Source organism: Olea europaea, chromosome 19 (genome assembly GCF_002742605.1).
Source record: "Olea europaea var. sylvestris chromosome 19, O_europaea_v1, whole genome shotgun sequence".
Lineage (NCBI taxonomy): Eukaryota > Viridiplantae > Streptophyta > Magnoliopsida > Lamiales > Oleaceae > Olea > Olea europaea.
Genome location: NC_036255.1, coordinates 8,199,301 through 8,214,736, shown reverse-complemented (window position 1 = coordinate 8,214,736; position 15,436 = coordinate 8,199,301). Strand labels below are relative to the sequence as shown.

The following is a 15,436-nucleotide window of genomic DNA, read 5'->3' as shown; positions in this document are numbered from 1 at the left end:
AGAGTTCCGGTATATCTTCGAATTATAGGGCGAGAATAACTCTTGTCTACATGAGCATAAACACCTCAGACAAAATAGGTTGCTGCCCAAGCATAAAGAAAATGTGCAGGAAATGAATGTGAAATTGAGCCAAGGTCTAGATTTGCCTGATAGTTAGATGTTCGTGTAAGTCCACTATAAATGCTGGCCAATATGGGTGGAACCAGACTATAAGTGTACCTGCCAGCCATCCTAGAAGATGTTTTAAAAGTCCCGGCTCTTATACTTTCGTCCCCACATGGAAAAATGAAGCGACAAAGCCATAGGGAGAGATAGGCTGCTATCTCTAATTCCTCTTCTTCTTCCATAGACAGAGATACTGGAAAATTGCCCCAATGACGTCGATCCCTATGAGTAATGTCTCTCGGCTTGTCTCTCACCACGGGCCTCCGTATTTCCTTCGATGTTCTTTGATGGCGCTTTTTGAATTGATTTAAATTCATAACATTCTTATAATTTTTGTGTTGTCGAGGGTTCAGGATACAACCATTCTCATGAAACAAAAATTAATCCACTGCTCGTGAGTAACTCTGTCAGGTTCATTCGCATGGGCAATCAATGCGAAAACATTAAAGAGATACAAACAAGACTCGGGAAGATGATCCGTCAGCTCTGAAAGACTTGGGACTACTTCCTTATAATAATGACCCATGATGGAAAGCCCACTTATCTCGCGGATGTCCCAAAGAGAAATGCCAATTTCACCATTGGCAGTCACAAAGGTGTTTGTTTCTGGACACCAAACCAAAAAAAGAGCTCTGTAAATGGAGTTTGGACGATGGTAATCTTTTGCAGCTGAACCGACTACAAAAGCTAACTCTCGGAGATTCCTCTTGAGCAGAACTTTCTGGACCCACTACCCAAAATTTGGGAAGAAAATAAATCTCTCCTCGACTGACCAGTGTGCTTTCCCATTGTATTTCTCTATTATCAATTTTCTCACAAATCACAGCCCTTGGGATGTACTCCATGCTCTGGGAATGATAAGGCGGAAGACACAAAAAGGGAAGATGACTGCTAGAGCGATTGGACTTGCCAATATCCAAACTCTCGTGACATTCACTACTGGTGGACATATGCAACTCCGACAATGGCTCCAGAAGGTCGGGGGAAGGATCTGTCGTTGGCTTATGGATACTAAATTTAAGTTCACCTCGTATGGCGATCTGGGCATGGTACTTCACATCAGTATCTTTGAAACGCAGATAACTTTTGTCTTGATTTTTAAGCTCAATAATTTTGTGCATGTCAGAGCACACTTTATCATCAGAACTTGTTCCAGCATGCCTGCACAAAAAAAAAAAAAGTCAGCCAAAAAAGGAGGCAGTAAACCTCTCAAATTGGTTTATTGTTTAAAATCTCGAGTCTCCCAAATATGTAAGCAGCCTCTATAAAAAGTGTATTGAACGATGGAAGGAACAAGTCCTTGGTCCTCAACACAAAGTGTCTTAGACGATGGAAGGAACAAGTCATTGGTCCTCAACACGAAGTGTCTTGGATAGTTGAAGGAACATGTCCTTGGTCCTCAACATGAAGTGTCTTGGATAGTCGAAGGAGCCAGTCCTTGGTCCTTAACACAAAGTGCCTTGGACGGTCGAAGGAACTAGTCCTTGGTCCTTAACACAAAGTGCCTTAAGACGATGGAAGGAACAAGTCCTTGGTCCTCAACACAAAGTGTCTTGAACAATTGAAGGAGCCAGTCCTTGGTCCTTAACACAAAGTGCCTTGGACGATAGAAGAAATAGGTCATTGGTCCTCAACACAAAGTGTCTTGAACAGTTGAAGGAGCCAGTCATTGGTCTTCAACACGAAGTGTCTTGGACGATGGAAGGAACCAGTCATTGGTCCTCAACACGAAGTGTCTTGGACGATGGAAGGAATAAGTCCATGGTCCTCTACACAAACTGTCTTGGACAGTTGAAAGAGCCAGTTCTTGGTCCTTAATACAAAGTGCCTTGGACAATGGAAGGAGCAGGTCCTTGGTCCTTAACACAAAGTGTCTTGGACGATGGAAGGAGCCAGTCCTTAACACAAGGTGCCTTGGACGGTCGAAGGAGTCAGTCCTTGATCCTTAACACGAAGTGCCTTGGACGATGGAAGGAGCAGGTCCTTGATTCTCAACAAAAAGTGCATTAAATGGTGAAAAGTGGCAGTCCTTGGTCCTCAATGTGTATGAAGATTTGCAATTTTAAGTTGGTTCATAAACATATATTTTCTGAACTCATAAAATAATTACAACATAAAAAAAAATTAACCTCTACACAAAGAAAATTTTGAACGTCAAGATCCTTGATTCGCTCCAAAGAGTTGAAGCCCTAAAAAAAAAATTAAAGAATGTCAGTTACAATTTTGTTAAAAATAATCACACGTGTAAAATCAGAGAGATCGACATTTTTACTTATGAGAATGGGAGATTTCTCAAATGGGTTCGTAAGTACCTTGGGTTCCTCATCCATTTCTTCATCGGAAGAGCTTGGTGGAGGATGCATAGCAGTCCTTATGGGGCGATTTGCTACTCTTTTGACTCTTAGCATGGTGGAAAATGTGAAAAAATTGATGAAGAAAAGCTAGGGTTCGAACTATGCGATTTGGGGATTTTGGCAAATGATAGCTTGAGATTTCGAGTAATGGTGAGGGTAGAAGTTGTGGGTAAGAGAGATTTCTAAGAATTTAGCAAAGGAATAAGTTGTGGATGAAGGAAGAAGATATTGAGAGAGAGAAATTCGAAAATGGGGAGAAGAAGTGAGGAGGAAGATGACTGGTTCAGTTTTAAAAAACGATTTCTCGTTGTACCTGATGGTCTGGTATGGCAGAGAATTCTCTGTCATCAACGGACTAATGTACCGAATAGTCCGTTGGGCTTGTCTGGTACTTACTGGACGGTCCGTTTTGGTCGTCTGATACAATTTTATTTATTTTTTTTTTAAATACTGAAATATGATGAAGTCATAAATAAGCAATACTTTGTACAATTTAACAAAAAAACTTATGGACGTTGATCATCGTGATAGGAAGAATTAACCACATTCTACTTCATCTTCATCAATAATTTCTAAACCTCTTCGAATATATGTGAAACGATCGTGTGCACGAGGTTTGGTGAGAATATCAGCCAATTGGTCCTCAATATTTATAAATTCTAATTCAATATTTCCTTTTTGCACATGATCACGAAGAAAATGATGTCGAATCTCAATATGTTTAGTTCGTGAATACAAGATGGGATGTTTAGACAAATTTATGGCGCTAGTATTATCACATAAAATATGCACATGAACGTAAGACAAATGATAATCACATTGAGTTTGTTTCATCCAAAATGTTTGTGTACAACAACTAGCGGCCGAGATATATTCCGCCTCGACGGTGGATAGTGCAACGATTTTGTTTCTTACTAGACCAAAACACAAGTGCAAAGCCTAAAAAGTGACAATTTCCACTTGTGCTTTTACGATCAACATTACATCCGGCTCAATCGGCTTCCGAATAATTAATTAAGTCAATATGAGTGCCTTTTTGGGTACCAAAGTCCTAAAGTTCTCGTACCACTTAGATAACGAAAAATTCTTTTACGGCCTTTAAGTGGGATTCTTTAGGATTAGATTGAAAGCGAGCACATAGGCAAACACTAAACATAATATCGAGCTTACTAGCAGTTAAGTAAAGAAGGTATCCGTTCATACCTCGATATTTTGTGACGTCCACAGATGTACCTTGCTCATTCTCATCAAACTTTAGTGATATGCTCATAGGTGTGTTCATAGGCTTGATGTCATGCATGTCAAATTTCTTAAGCATGTCTAATATGTATTTATTTTGATTTATGAAAATTATTTCTTTCATTTGTTTAATTTAAAGGCCAAGAAAATTTTTTAACTCACCCATCATGCTCATTTCAAATTCTTTACTCATTCATTTTGAAAAGTCTTCACAAATATGTATATTTGTAGTACCAAAAATAATATCGTCAACATAAATTTGAACAATGAGCATATCATCTTTATGAGTTTTTATAAAAAGTGTAGTATTCGCTTTTCCAATCGAAAAATTATTTGAGAAAAGAAATTTGCTCAACCGTTCGTACCAAGTTCTAGGAGCTTGTTTCAAACCGTAAAGAGCTTTTTGAAGTTTAAATACATGATCCGGATACTTGTGATCTTTAAAATCGGGAGGTTGCTCAACAAAAACTTCTTCTTGAATGAAACCATTTAAAAAAGCACTTTTAACATCCATTTGATAAAGTGTAAAATCTTTGTAACATGCAAATGCAAGAAGCATATGGATTCTAATCTTGCTACGGGTGCAAATATTTCTTCAAATTCGATACCTTCTTCTTGATTGTAACATTGGGCCACTAATCTAGCCTTGTTATACACAATTATTCCATTTTCATCTCTTTTATTTCTAAAAACTCATTTTGTTTCAATAACGGTTTGATTGTTTGGTTTAGCGACTAAGTCCCAAACATGGTTTCTTTCAAATTGATTTAATTCTTCTTGCATTGCTAGAATCCAAAACTCATCAAACTCAGCTTCTTTGAAATTTTTAGGTTCGATTTGAGAAATAAATGCACAACTACCGAAATGATTTTTGTAAGAGGTTCTAATAGTAATATCTTTTGATGGATCCCCAATTATTAGCTCTTTGGGATGAGCTGGAACAAACTTCCATTCTTTTAGTAACGAGAGATCACTTTGTTCTCCGGTTTGTCTTGCTTCAATTTTTTGAGCATTTGACTTTTCTATGTCTCCATTTGGTGTATCCTTATTTTGGTCTTGAATTTTCATTTGTTCGAAAGGAGCTTCCAAACCTACATCGTCATCACTACCTTTTTCTCGATCAAATGAGTTAGTTTCATCAAAAGTAACATGCATGGATTCTTCAACGACTAGAGTTTATTTGTTAAAAACTCTATATGCTTTGCTAGTCGATGAATATCCTAAGAAAATTTCAATATCGGATTTGGAGTCGAATTTCCCCAAATTGTCTTTTGTATTCAAAATAAAACATTTACATCCTAAAACTTTGAAATAACTAATATTTGGAATTCTATTTTTCCAAAGTTCATAAGGAGTTTTAGTTTTCCTTTTGCTTACTAATACTCTATTGATAATGTAGCAAGCGGTATTAATGACTTCGGCCCAAAAATATTTAGGCAAGTTATTTTCATTTAACATAGTTCGAGTAATTTCTTGCAATGTACAATTCTTCCTTTCTACTACACCATTTTGTTGATGTGTTCTAGGAGCCGAAAAATTATGTTCATATCCATGTTCTTTACAAAAATCATCAAACCCAACATTATCAAATTCTTCACCATGGTCACTTCTAATAGTTGAAATAGAATAGCATTTTTCATTTTCAGCTTTCTTACAAAAATGTTTAAAAGTTTTCAAAGTTTATTCTATTAAGCTTAAAAATACAACCTAAGTAAATCTTCAAAAATCGTCGACAATAATAAAAGCATAATGTTTACCTCCCAAGCTAGCCGTCCTATAAGGTCCAAAAAGATCCATATGGAGAAGTTGTAATAGTTTTGTAGTTGAAGTATAAAGTTTTGGTTTGAAAGAACTTTTTACTTGTTTTCCAAATTGACAAACATCGCAAATTTTATCTTTTTCAAATTTCAAATTCGGTAAACCTTTTACAAAAAAAATTTTAGAAATTTTTGAAAGAAGATCCATGTTTACATGTCCAAGTCTTCGATGCCATAACCATGATTCTTCTTTCAAGTTAAGTAAACATTTTTCATTATTTTCCAATTCAATGTTTATAATATAAACATCTTTACTTCGACTTCCTATAAAAATCACCTCTTTCGATGTAGCATCCTTAATAAAGCATTTGGAATAATCAAATTTTATGTTATAACATTTGTCACATAATTGACTAATGCTTAGTAAATTATGTTTAAGATTATCAACGAGTAAAACATTTTCGATAGAGGGAGATGAGTGGTTACCAGTGCTTCCAAAGCCGATTATTTTACCTTTGGCATTATCTCCAAAGGTCACGTGACTTCCATCATTCTCTTGAAAGTTTGATAATAATGATCGGTCTGTGGTCATATGCTTCGAGCATCCACTATCCAAGAACCATTTACTTTTTATTTTCTTTGGTACCTACAAAGACAAATTAAGTTTTGACTTTTGATACCCACACAAATTTGGGTCCTTAATAGTTAGTTTTTGTGGATTCTTGTATCAACTTGTGTTTGTTCTCAAAGAATAATTTCTTTTTAGTTACACAATTAAAAGCAATATGTCCACTTTTATTACAAAAATTACATGAAATATTTGAAGCCTTAACAAAGATATTTTTGAGTGATTTTTGTTTTAGATAGGGTTTATTCCTCCTTTATCAAAAACACACTTTTGACTACCAAGCATTAAATCAAAATTTTTCTTCCCTTCGGTAAACTTATGGATAATTTGTGTTAAATCCTTAACATTTTCTTTCAAAGAAATATTTTCTTTTATCAAAAGGTCATGATTAATACTCTCTTTTTGCTTTTCGAAAATTTTCTTATTTTCTTCTTTCAAAATAGAGTTTTTCTTTTTAAGAATAGCGTAATTTAAAGCAAGTTTTTCAAAATTTTCAAACATTTCATCATAAAAAATTGAAAGCTCATCATAAGAACATACCTCATCTTCGATTGCCATGAAACACATATTTGCCACTTCATCTTGACTATCGTTCCTATTTTGTTCTTCGTCGTCGCTCTCATCCCATGTGGCTTGGAGTGCCTTTTTCTTGAAATTTTTTTTTTGTTTGGACACTCGATTCTCTTGTGACCCGACTTGTCACAATCATAGCAAACAATCTTTTTGTTCCTAACTTCCTCTTTTTTTCTTCTTTCTTTTGGAATCTTCGATTATTACGAAAACCTCTCCATTTTTGACAAGAAGGACCAAATCATCAAGTTCTTCATCGCTCATATTTTCATTTGATGTTCCTTCTTCAATTGCCGATTTTAATGCAATTTGTCGTTTAGGAGACTCCTTTGATTCCTCCTTGCTTTTTCTCGTTTTCTCCTTAACCTAGGCATTGTTTAGCTCATAGGTTATTAATGTGTCGTAGAGCTTTTCTAAAGGATATGTATTTATATCCTTAGTATTCTCAATCAACAGCCTTAATGGACTCCATTCCTTCGATAAGGACCTAAACATTTTACTCCCAAGTTCACCGTTAGTAAATTTACGATCAAAACCTTTAAGACCATTTACAATATCGATAAAACGAGTAATCATGTCAACAATAGGCTCATTTTGTTTCATATAGAAATTTTCAAATTTTTTAACTAGCATATTTATCTTTGTTTCCTGAACCTTACTTGTGCTAACATGAGTAACTTCAAGAGCATGCCAAATATCATATGTCGAATCACATGTACTAATTCGATTAAATTCATTTCTATCAAGTGCACAATAAAGTAGATTTTTAGCCTTGGCATTTAATGATAGTTTTCTCTTATCTTCATCATCATATTCTTCTCTAGATTTGGGGAGAGTTTGGTTCGGTCTACCATCTACTTTAATAGTCTTAGTGGGAGCATATGGATCATATTCAATAACTTCCCAAATATTGTAATTAATAGATTGAATATATATCATCATCCTAGCATTCCAATAGTTATAATGTGTACCATCAAAGAAAGGAGTTCGATTTGTAGAGTGCCCCTCACTATTTTGAAAAACTTGGTTAGCCATTACTCAAGATTGTAGAATCTCAAAAGAAAGTACCAAACTCTGATACCAATTGTAAGCCCAAGAACAACTAACCAAGAGGGGGGTGAATTGGTTATTTGAAACTTTTTCGAAAATAAGTTCAAATTTAAGCAAATAACAATTAAGTAATAAGTAAGCAAGATATCACAAAAAAAAATAAGAGGAAGGGAAGAGAGAGCGCAAACAATGTAACAAGGAGGTTCGATCCAATCAACGATCTACGTCCCTCGTTACCAAGCTCTCCGTCAGGAACAAGGCATTTTCCACTATATTTGATTGACTTATGGTGCAATCCAACCTTTACAAAACTTTCGGTGACTTACAATCAAGGAGCACCGATCCTTTTACACCATTGAGATTTCTGGGACCTCAACACTACCCACAATCCGAAAATAAGAGAATTGAAATTACAAGTGAAAAACTTCTCTCTTAATAAATGATATAGACTTAGTTTGAATATAAGAGAGAAGTAAATAAACACTTTAATTGATAGCAAAGAAGGTAGTTCAAGTGTTTTGATTGAAAAACTTTAGTTGAGATAAATGATTTTTCAACTTTTGATCGCTCGAAAAGTTTTTCAATAAATGAATGATTTGATCTTTAAAAGAGTGAAAAATAAGGTTGAGAGAATCAATAAAATATTTCACTTAATGCCCATGAACAGTTGTTTTGAATAGTGAAGAGTAAATGGTCTTTATAGCTCTCAAAAATCTTCCTAACAGTCGAGAGTCTGTCCCGCCGGACAAGTGTATCGGACCGTTCGGTATGTACCGGACAAGGCTACTAGCCGTTGGTGAGACAAGTGTCAGAACGTTAAAAATTTTGACCGTTGGGCAAATACCTTTACCGGATTGTTCGGTACACAACCGGACTGTCCGGTAGCTCAAAAAAGATTTTGCCTTGAATGATTTTATTTTGAGCTCCCGAGACTTCTTTGCTAAATATTAAAATGTTATACCTTTACATATAAATTCAAGAGTTCTAATAGAGTTTTCTTCAATATGCTCGATCATCAAGGTTTATGACTTCGATCTTGATTCCTCTTGACATTGACATTCGTTTCGTTCTTCATGAGTGCATTTATCTTGTGTTATGCATGAATCTTCATTTTGATGCGATGGTCGATTTGATTTCAACTATCATGATTCAAAAGTAAGTTTGTCAGAACCAAAATTAAATCTTGTTTGTTATAACCAAAACATAGACGGAAGTCAACCATGTCAACAAGAAGTAGATTTTTTGTTACTGTAAGAATAGTTATGCGAGAAAGAAAAAAAATTCTATTTGACTGAACATATAAATAACATAAAAAAAATAAATTTGTTGTTCCGTGCAATGCATGGCTCCATGCACTGCACGGAGCATAGAGCTAAGCTCCATGCAGTTATCCTTTTTTTATTTTATTTTTGCTTAAAAAATTCTCTATTTGACGAAGTATATAAATAACACACAAAAAAAAAAAAAATTCCCTGCAGTGCACGAAGCTTTAGCTCTAGTTATCGGGTTTTTTTTTGCCTAAAAAAATATTATTATTATTATTATTTGATTTTTGTTAAAACTTTTATTTTTATTCTTCGTTTTCATTTGTTAAAAAAATTTCGACCATCCTTAAAAATGAAATATAAAAAAATAAAATTTCAATCATCATAAAACCCAAATGAAATAAAGCTCCGTGCTTAGCTCCATTTTTTTTTTTTTTGGTTTTAAAAATGTTTGTATTATTTGCTTTTCTTTTTATTTTTTTATTTTTTTGTACGTCTTCTAAATTCAAAATTCATTGCACATAAACAACATTATAAATTCTTTTTCTTTCTTAAGCCTATCCATCTAATCTAATAACTTACAAAAATGCACAAAACTTCGCTTTCCTAAAACACAAATAAAAAATGAAATATGCACAAAAAAAAAGATTTTAAAATTTAAAATGAAAGGGGAGAAGAGCACAAACCTGGTGTCGGACTAATTACTTCGAATCTCCTCCGTCATCCCCAAACAAATCTCCTCCATCCAATACCAGTAGAAACTCTAGGGTCTACACCTGTCTCCTGTCTAATAATCAATATTCCCAAGTTTTGTTCCTTTGAATACGAAATTGCAAGTGTCAAAATCAATATAGTCTTACAAAAATTAATTTCAAAAAATAGTTTTACAAAATTATCTCGAAAGCTAATTCACCATCATCTGGAAGGTATCTTCTAACAAAATTAATACAATGCCTAGTAATCAAATGAAACTTAAGAAAATTGATGATTAACTAGAAAGAACAAAAAATAAAAATATACTTACATACAAATTATAGAATTCTTCCGTCCATTCAATTCCAAACACTGTAGAGGAGACCTCCCACTTTCTACAGCATCAACTGCGAAAACACAATTTTAATCAATTCCAAGAATCCAAAATCACAAATCAAAAAAACCATTTGAAAATCTTGAATTATTAACAATACCAAACATTTGCAGCTAGGAATCTTCAATAATCGCTCAATGATCTTCTGATGGACAAGACTATTCGAACTAAAAAAAGAAAAAAAGATCAAACAAAAGAAATGATATCACCAAAATAAATAAATCTTAATCAATGGAGATCTTGTTGCCACTGTACAAAAACTAAGTAGATTTTTAGCTTTTTAGAATGTTTACATACTTAAAATAAAAAAGAAAAAAGATCTAACAGATAAGCAATAAGGTCGAAGAAAGTTGAAGAAAGATACACAAGAACGAAGTTTTGAGGATGAAATTTCAACCTCTAGATTTGTTTGGGATTCCTCTGTCCATAGAAGAGAAATGATACACGCCAGTAAGATGAATTTGCTTTCTTCGCATTTTCTTTGTATCTTCGTATCAATGGGAGAGAAAGCGAAAAACCAGATTACAGAGATCAATCAGAATAGCAGATGAATAGTCAATGGAGTGTAAGAAAAGCACAAACGGTATGGGAGTATGGAATTCAGCAAAGACAATTAAGAAGAAGGAAAAAGTGCAAGACGAAATCTATAGCCAACATGTGTCTCGTCTTTGCTTCGCTCTTTTATACATGTAGGAAATGCTGATGTTGAGGGAAGGTGGGTTGCAAGAAGTTTGAAGAGATTAGGAAAGATTAAGATTTTTCTTTTATCTATATGTATTTTTCTCCAATTTTTGTTAAATTTGAGATTATGATTTTTCCTAGAAATTTTGATTTTGTCCAGGCAAACAGCTTCTCATTAGCATTTTCATTAATTTAATAGAAAGGGATTGACTAAGTATCGACTGTCACAACTCTTTTATTCGAGCATGCAAAAGACGTGTATATAGGCAGAGTACAAACACAGAATCATAAATATAAAAAATAAATAAATATTGCAACCCATCAATTTTTCACATCCATATTATGTGTGAATCTGAAAGTGAAATAGTTTTATAGGTAACAACATTACATACAATCACACGTGACCATATAATATTAAAAGAGTGCTTTGTGCATGACAAGTATAAACTGGTTTGTGTACAGTAGATTACAACAGCATCTTGTTAAAAGGTTGGGAGATGTAAATGTAAATGCAAGTGAAAATACATAGAAACATTTGAAGTTGCACACGTTAATTCCAATCATCAGAAACTGTTTTAGGTAGTAGGTTCTACTGGATCAATTCTACTATCTTCAGCATCAGTGCCAGATTTTGTAACCGATGTCACATTTCCCTCCTCAATCCTCCGCCATGTGCCATCTTGCGTTGCTTTCTCTTCGAATTCCTTGGCTGTATCATAAGATGCATGGAGTCCAAAGAAGAAATAGTACAACAAGAGGACAGCAGTCCAGACTGAGAATCTTATGAATGAATCCCTGTCTATTGATCCAAGAAGAAAGATGTTAATGGCAATGGATGCTGATGGTAACCAAGGTACCAATGGAACTCCCCAAAGCTTAGGATCCCGGGCATGGGGGACGAATAGCCAAAGCCCGATTGTAGCCAATAGCCATATAGGCACAGTTATACAGTATGCAATCCAATCATTTTTAGTAGCACCCCAGTAAGCAGCGGTGGCAATTGAAGATTTAATGATAAGCAGAAGGAAAACAATAAGTTTGTTCCGGTTTTCTCTGGTCGTTTCACCACTAACATAGTAACGACGAACTAGAAGGGCAACAGCCACAAGCATGAAGATAAATAGTGTGGAGATTGAGAGGAGATTGGATAGAATTTCAAGTTTTGTGAAGAATGCAATGACTGCAGTAGCAGCAAGCATGACTATTGTGGCATTTATTGGTGTTCCTGTCTTGGGATGAACTTTGGCAAACCATGGAGGTAACATATGAGTTCGAGCTATGTGGGTTAGGTACCGGGCCTGGCCCACTGCCCCGACTAGCAACACCGATGTCATGCCCTTCAATGCTCCAGCAGCAACAACGTATTGAGCCCATCCCCACCCTACAGCTTCAAATGCCTTTGAATATGGAGCATCAGCATCAATTGATCCAAATGGCTGCATTAGACAAAGAGTTACTGCTAAGATGCAGTATAGTGCTGTGGTGATCACCATAGAGCCCACGAGGCCGATGGGGATGTCTTTGGCCGGATTCTTTGTTTCCTCAGCCATTGTCGAAACAGCATCAAAACCAACATAGGCGAAAAATAACACTGCTGAAGATTTAAAGATACCTCGTGCCCCATGTGGTGCAAAGTTGGAGTAATTCTTGGTGTCAGCTTTGATGAGGCCGCAAATTATGATGAAGATAATCACAACAATGTGGACTATTGATGCAATATAGTTAAGACGAGACGACGCCTTAGTGCTTAGAACTGCAACGACGCAAATGATTGCGATGATACCAACAGCTATGGGGTCAAGTTCATTATAATCTTTGGGTAGACCGTGGGCCGGGATTCGAAAATCTGCAGCATCCTTGTTGCAAAGGGTGGCAAAGTAGGCAGTCCATGACCGCGCCACTGCAGCACCACCAATAACATACTCAAGAAGGATATTTCCAGCAGCAATGAAGGCCATGAAGTCGCCCAGCTCCACCCGCAAGTAGGCAAATGAACCACCTGCAAAGTCAATATCGAGAATTTTTCATTTCCCCAACAAAAATGTGATTAAAAGCAAGTCAAATTTATTTCTAGATTAGTTTTTAACAAAAATAAATTTTAAAGTTACTTTTTATACTAAGAAAGATAAGAAAACTTTGACTTTTTAATAGGTAAATCTAATTATAAATAAATATTCTTTTCAGGACTCTTATTTTATTTTATTTATTTATTTTTTCATACCAGTGAAGCCAATAAACCTCAACTACAATCCAATGTATTATTCAGCATCCAACAACGTAAATAAAACGTCAATACAAGATGTGACATTTCCGTGGAAAATTTCATTGCAAATTTGTGGACTTAAATCAAAATTTGACCAATTGAACACAAACATTCGCTAATTCCAAGTATATTAGAACCAGCACGTGACAAGACATTATTGTCAATACCAAAAGATAATTGTATATAATTGACTAAGGAATTGATTTTCCCACTATGCTTAGCAGAATTTAACATTCGAGTATATAATTTCATGAACCGAAAACATGTACGTTTCAACTTATAATGCAATACATTTTGATAACACACGGATGTAACTAAATGGTACACTACTATGCCTATTGCTTGAACGTCGGAAAAATTGGTTCAAAAGCCATCCAATTTAATTTTAGAATGGTACATTAAAATATCAAGATGAAACTTAGTCAAAGGAAAATCAGTTCAACCAGGCACATGATCGGATTATCTAAAATTTTGATTTACGGTTCAACTTCAATTAAACTCTTTCATTGTTAATTCTTACTTTTTTTTCCTAATCAATGCTTGATGATTGGTCAAACTGTAAAATATCTGTTAGAAATGCCCGTGGGAAACGTAAAGGATTTTCTTCCTTACACCGAAGAAAATGAAACCGTTGAATATATTCGTTAGGCGCATGTCTGGTAAGGTAATCCGGACAATAGTGAATCATGCTAGGGAAGGAGGGGGGCAAAAAAAAGAACCAGTCTGATCGCCTAACACGGAATCGTTTATGATATTTCAGAAACCAATTCTGCTATGCAAATTCAATTTTGTTCCACAAAATTATGCAATCTTCTTTTGAAAATGATTCGAATTTCATTAGACTTGTTCGTTGTTCAAATGAAATTAGTTCACGCATTATGTGCAGCGAACATGCACGTATTGTATGAGTACCTGCCACTGGGATTTCAACTGCAAACTCCGTGTAGCAGAAGACGGAGAGCAAGGCAGAGACGCCGGAGATGGCGTAAGAGAGTACGATGGCAGGACCAGCTCCGTCACGTGCCTCCTGGCCTGTGAGCACAAAAATTCCGGCCCCGATGACGGCTCCCATACCGAACCATATTAAGTCCCACCACGATAGTGTCTTCTTCATTTCGTGCTCACTCCGCGTCTTCACCTGCACTTCAGCCAGATCCTTGGACCGGGAAAGCACCCGATCCACCAGCCGCTTCGGCGTATGCTTAATCGCATTTACGTAACTACCCCAGCTCATAAATGACTCCTCTGGGAGAAAATCATCCTTTGTACATGAACACCCTCTTCTCCTCGTGATTTCGGAGCTGCCGCCTCCGTTTTCAACCCCCATGCCCGGCATCCTGTAGAATTCAAAATACCATTATAAATCAAAGAAAATTATATAATTCAGAATAAAATCGGAAATTATCTCTCCAAGAAACCTACACAAATTATATATTTCAAGAATGAAGCAAAATCAAGAAGAGCAAAACGGATTATGAAACGAAGCCCTATAAAGTCGAAATTTGTTATAGTATATGGCGGAAATTGTGTTCGGCAGAAGATTCTGAACTATAGCAAGTAGATTCCGAAAGTCACTTTCAATCTTCACATCGAGAAATACGAAGTCACACGGCTTGATAATATTTATATAAATAATATATATGTATGCATTCGCCTGCCTGCATATACAGTCAAAATACAATCAAACAAGTGATGTGATTAATTATTAAAGTAATCAACCTTCGATATTTGCAAACTAACTACAAAGCTACGCCTTATAAGAGTAATAATACCGGAATGAAGAGGTCGCAGGATAAAACAGTCAGAGGTGAAGCCGGTGATCGGAGAAAGAGACAGAGACTTACAGACTGGGACGCGAGAAAATTTGGTATACTACTAGGCGTTGACACGGGAAGTCTAATGGGTTAAATCGACCGAGCTGACTGAAGGCCATCCAATGCCTAGTGTCATATTAGTCACCCAATTTAATTTTGTTTCATCACAATCACCCAATTTAATGATACTTGTAGAGTTTAAAGTGTAATATATAAAAAATTATTACAATTACAATACGAAAAATATAAACTCTGAAAGTGTAAAACCAAACCAAACCAAACAACCCAAAGTTTCTTCAACACTACCAATGAAGTATCTTATGATGTTATACTCAAATTTATGACACACCGGATCCAAGGGAATGGAAATGGATATACCGAGATAAGATTCGCCGAAAGCCATAAAAAATTTCGTCGGAGATATGGAAAGCTCCCACTTAGTTACCTCTTTATGCTTTCTCTTTATTATTATGCCAAATCCAAAAATGAGAAAAATGAAGAAGTCTTGTAATTATAGAATCAAATCCATTTGAATTCAAATATTGTACTATGATTAAGAAGAA

At 35.4% G+C, this 15,436-nt stretch overlaps 1 protein-coding gene across 3 annotated transcripts; it reads right to left on the bottom strand.

The window, feature by feature from the left end:
• Nucleotides 1-11,105: 11,105 nt before the first annotated feature.
• LOC111368678 (cationic amino acid transporter 1-like) lies at nt 11,106-14,977 on the bottom strand. 3 transcript variants are annotated; one of them, XM_022990066.1, is made up of 4 exons: nt 14,832-14,962; nt 14,482-14,717; nt 13,972-14,396; nt 11,106-12,795 (listed from the first exon to the last, which is right to left on the bottom strand). In XM_022990066.1, the coding sequence occupies exons 3-4, from the start codon at nt 14,393-14,395 to the stop codon at nt 11,372-11,374; spliced, it is 1,848 nt and encodes a 615-aa protein (XP_022845834.1). In that variant the 5' UTR covers nt 14,396; nt 14,482-14,717; nt 14,832-14,962; the 3' UTR covers nt 11,106-11,371. The 3 variants fall into 3 exon arrangements, with proteins under 3 accessions (XP_022845834.1, XP_022845833.1, XP_022845835.1); XM_022990065.1 differs by lacking the exon at nt 14,482-14,717 and having other exon boundaries at nt 14,832-14,977; XM_022990067.1 differs by lacking the exon at nt 14,832-14,962 and having other exon boundaries at nt 14,482-14,790.
• Nucleotides 14,978-15,436: the final 459 nt, after the last annotated feature.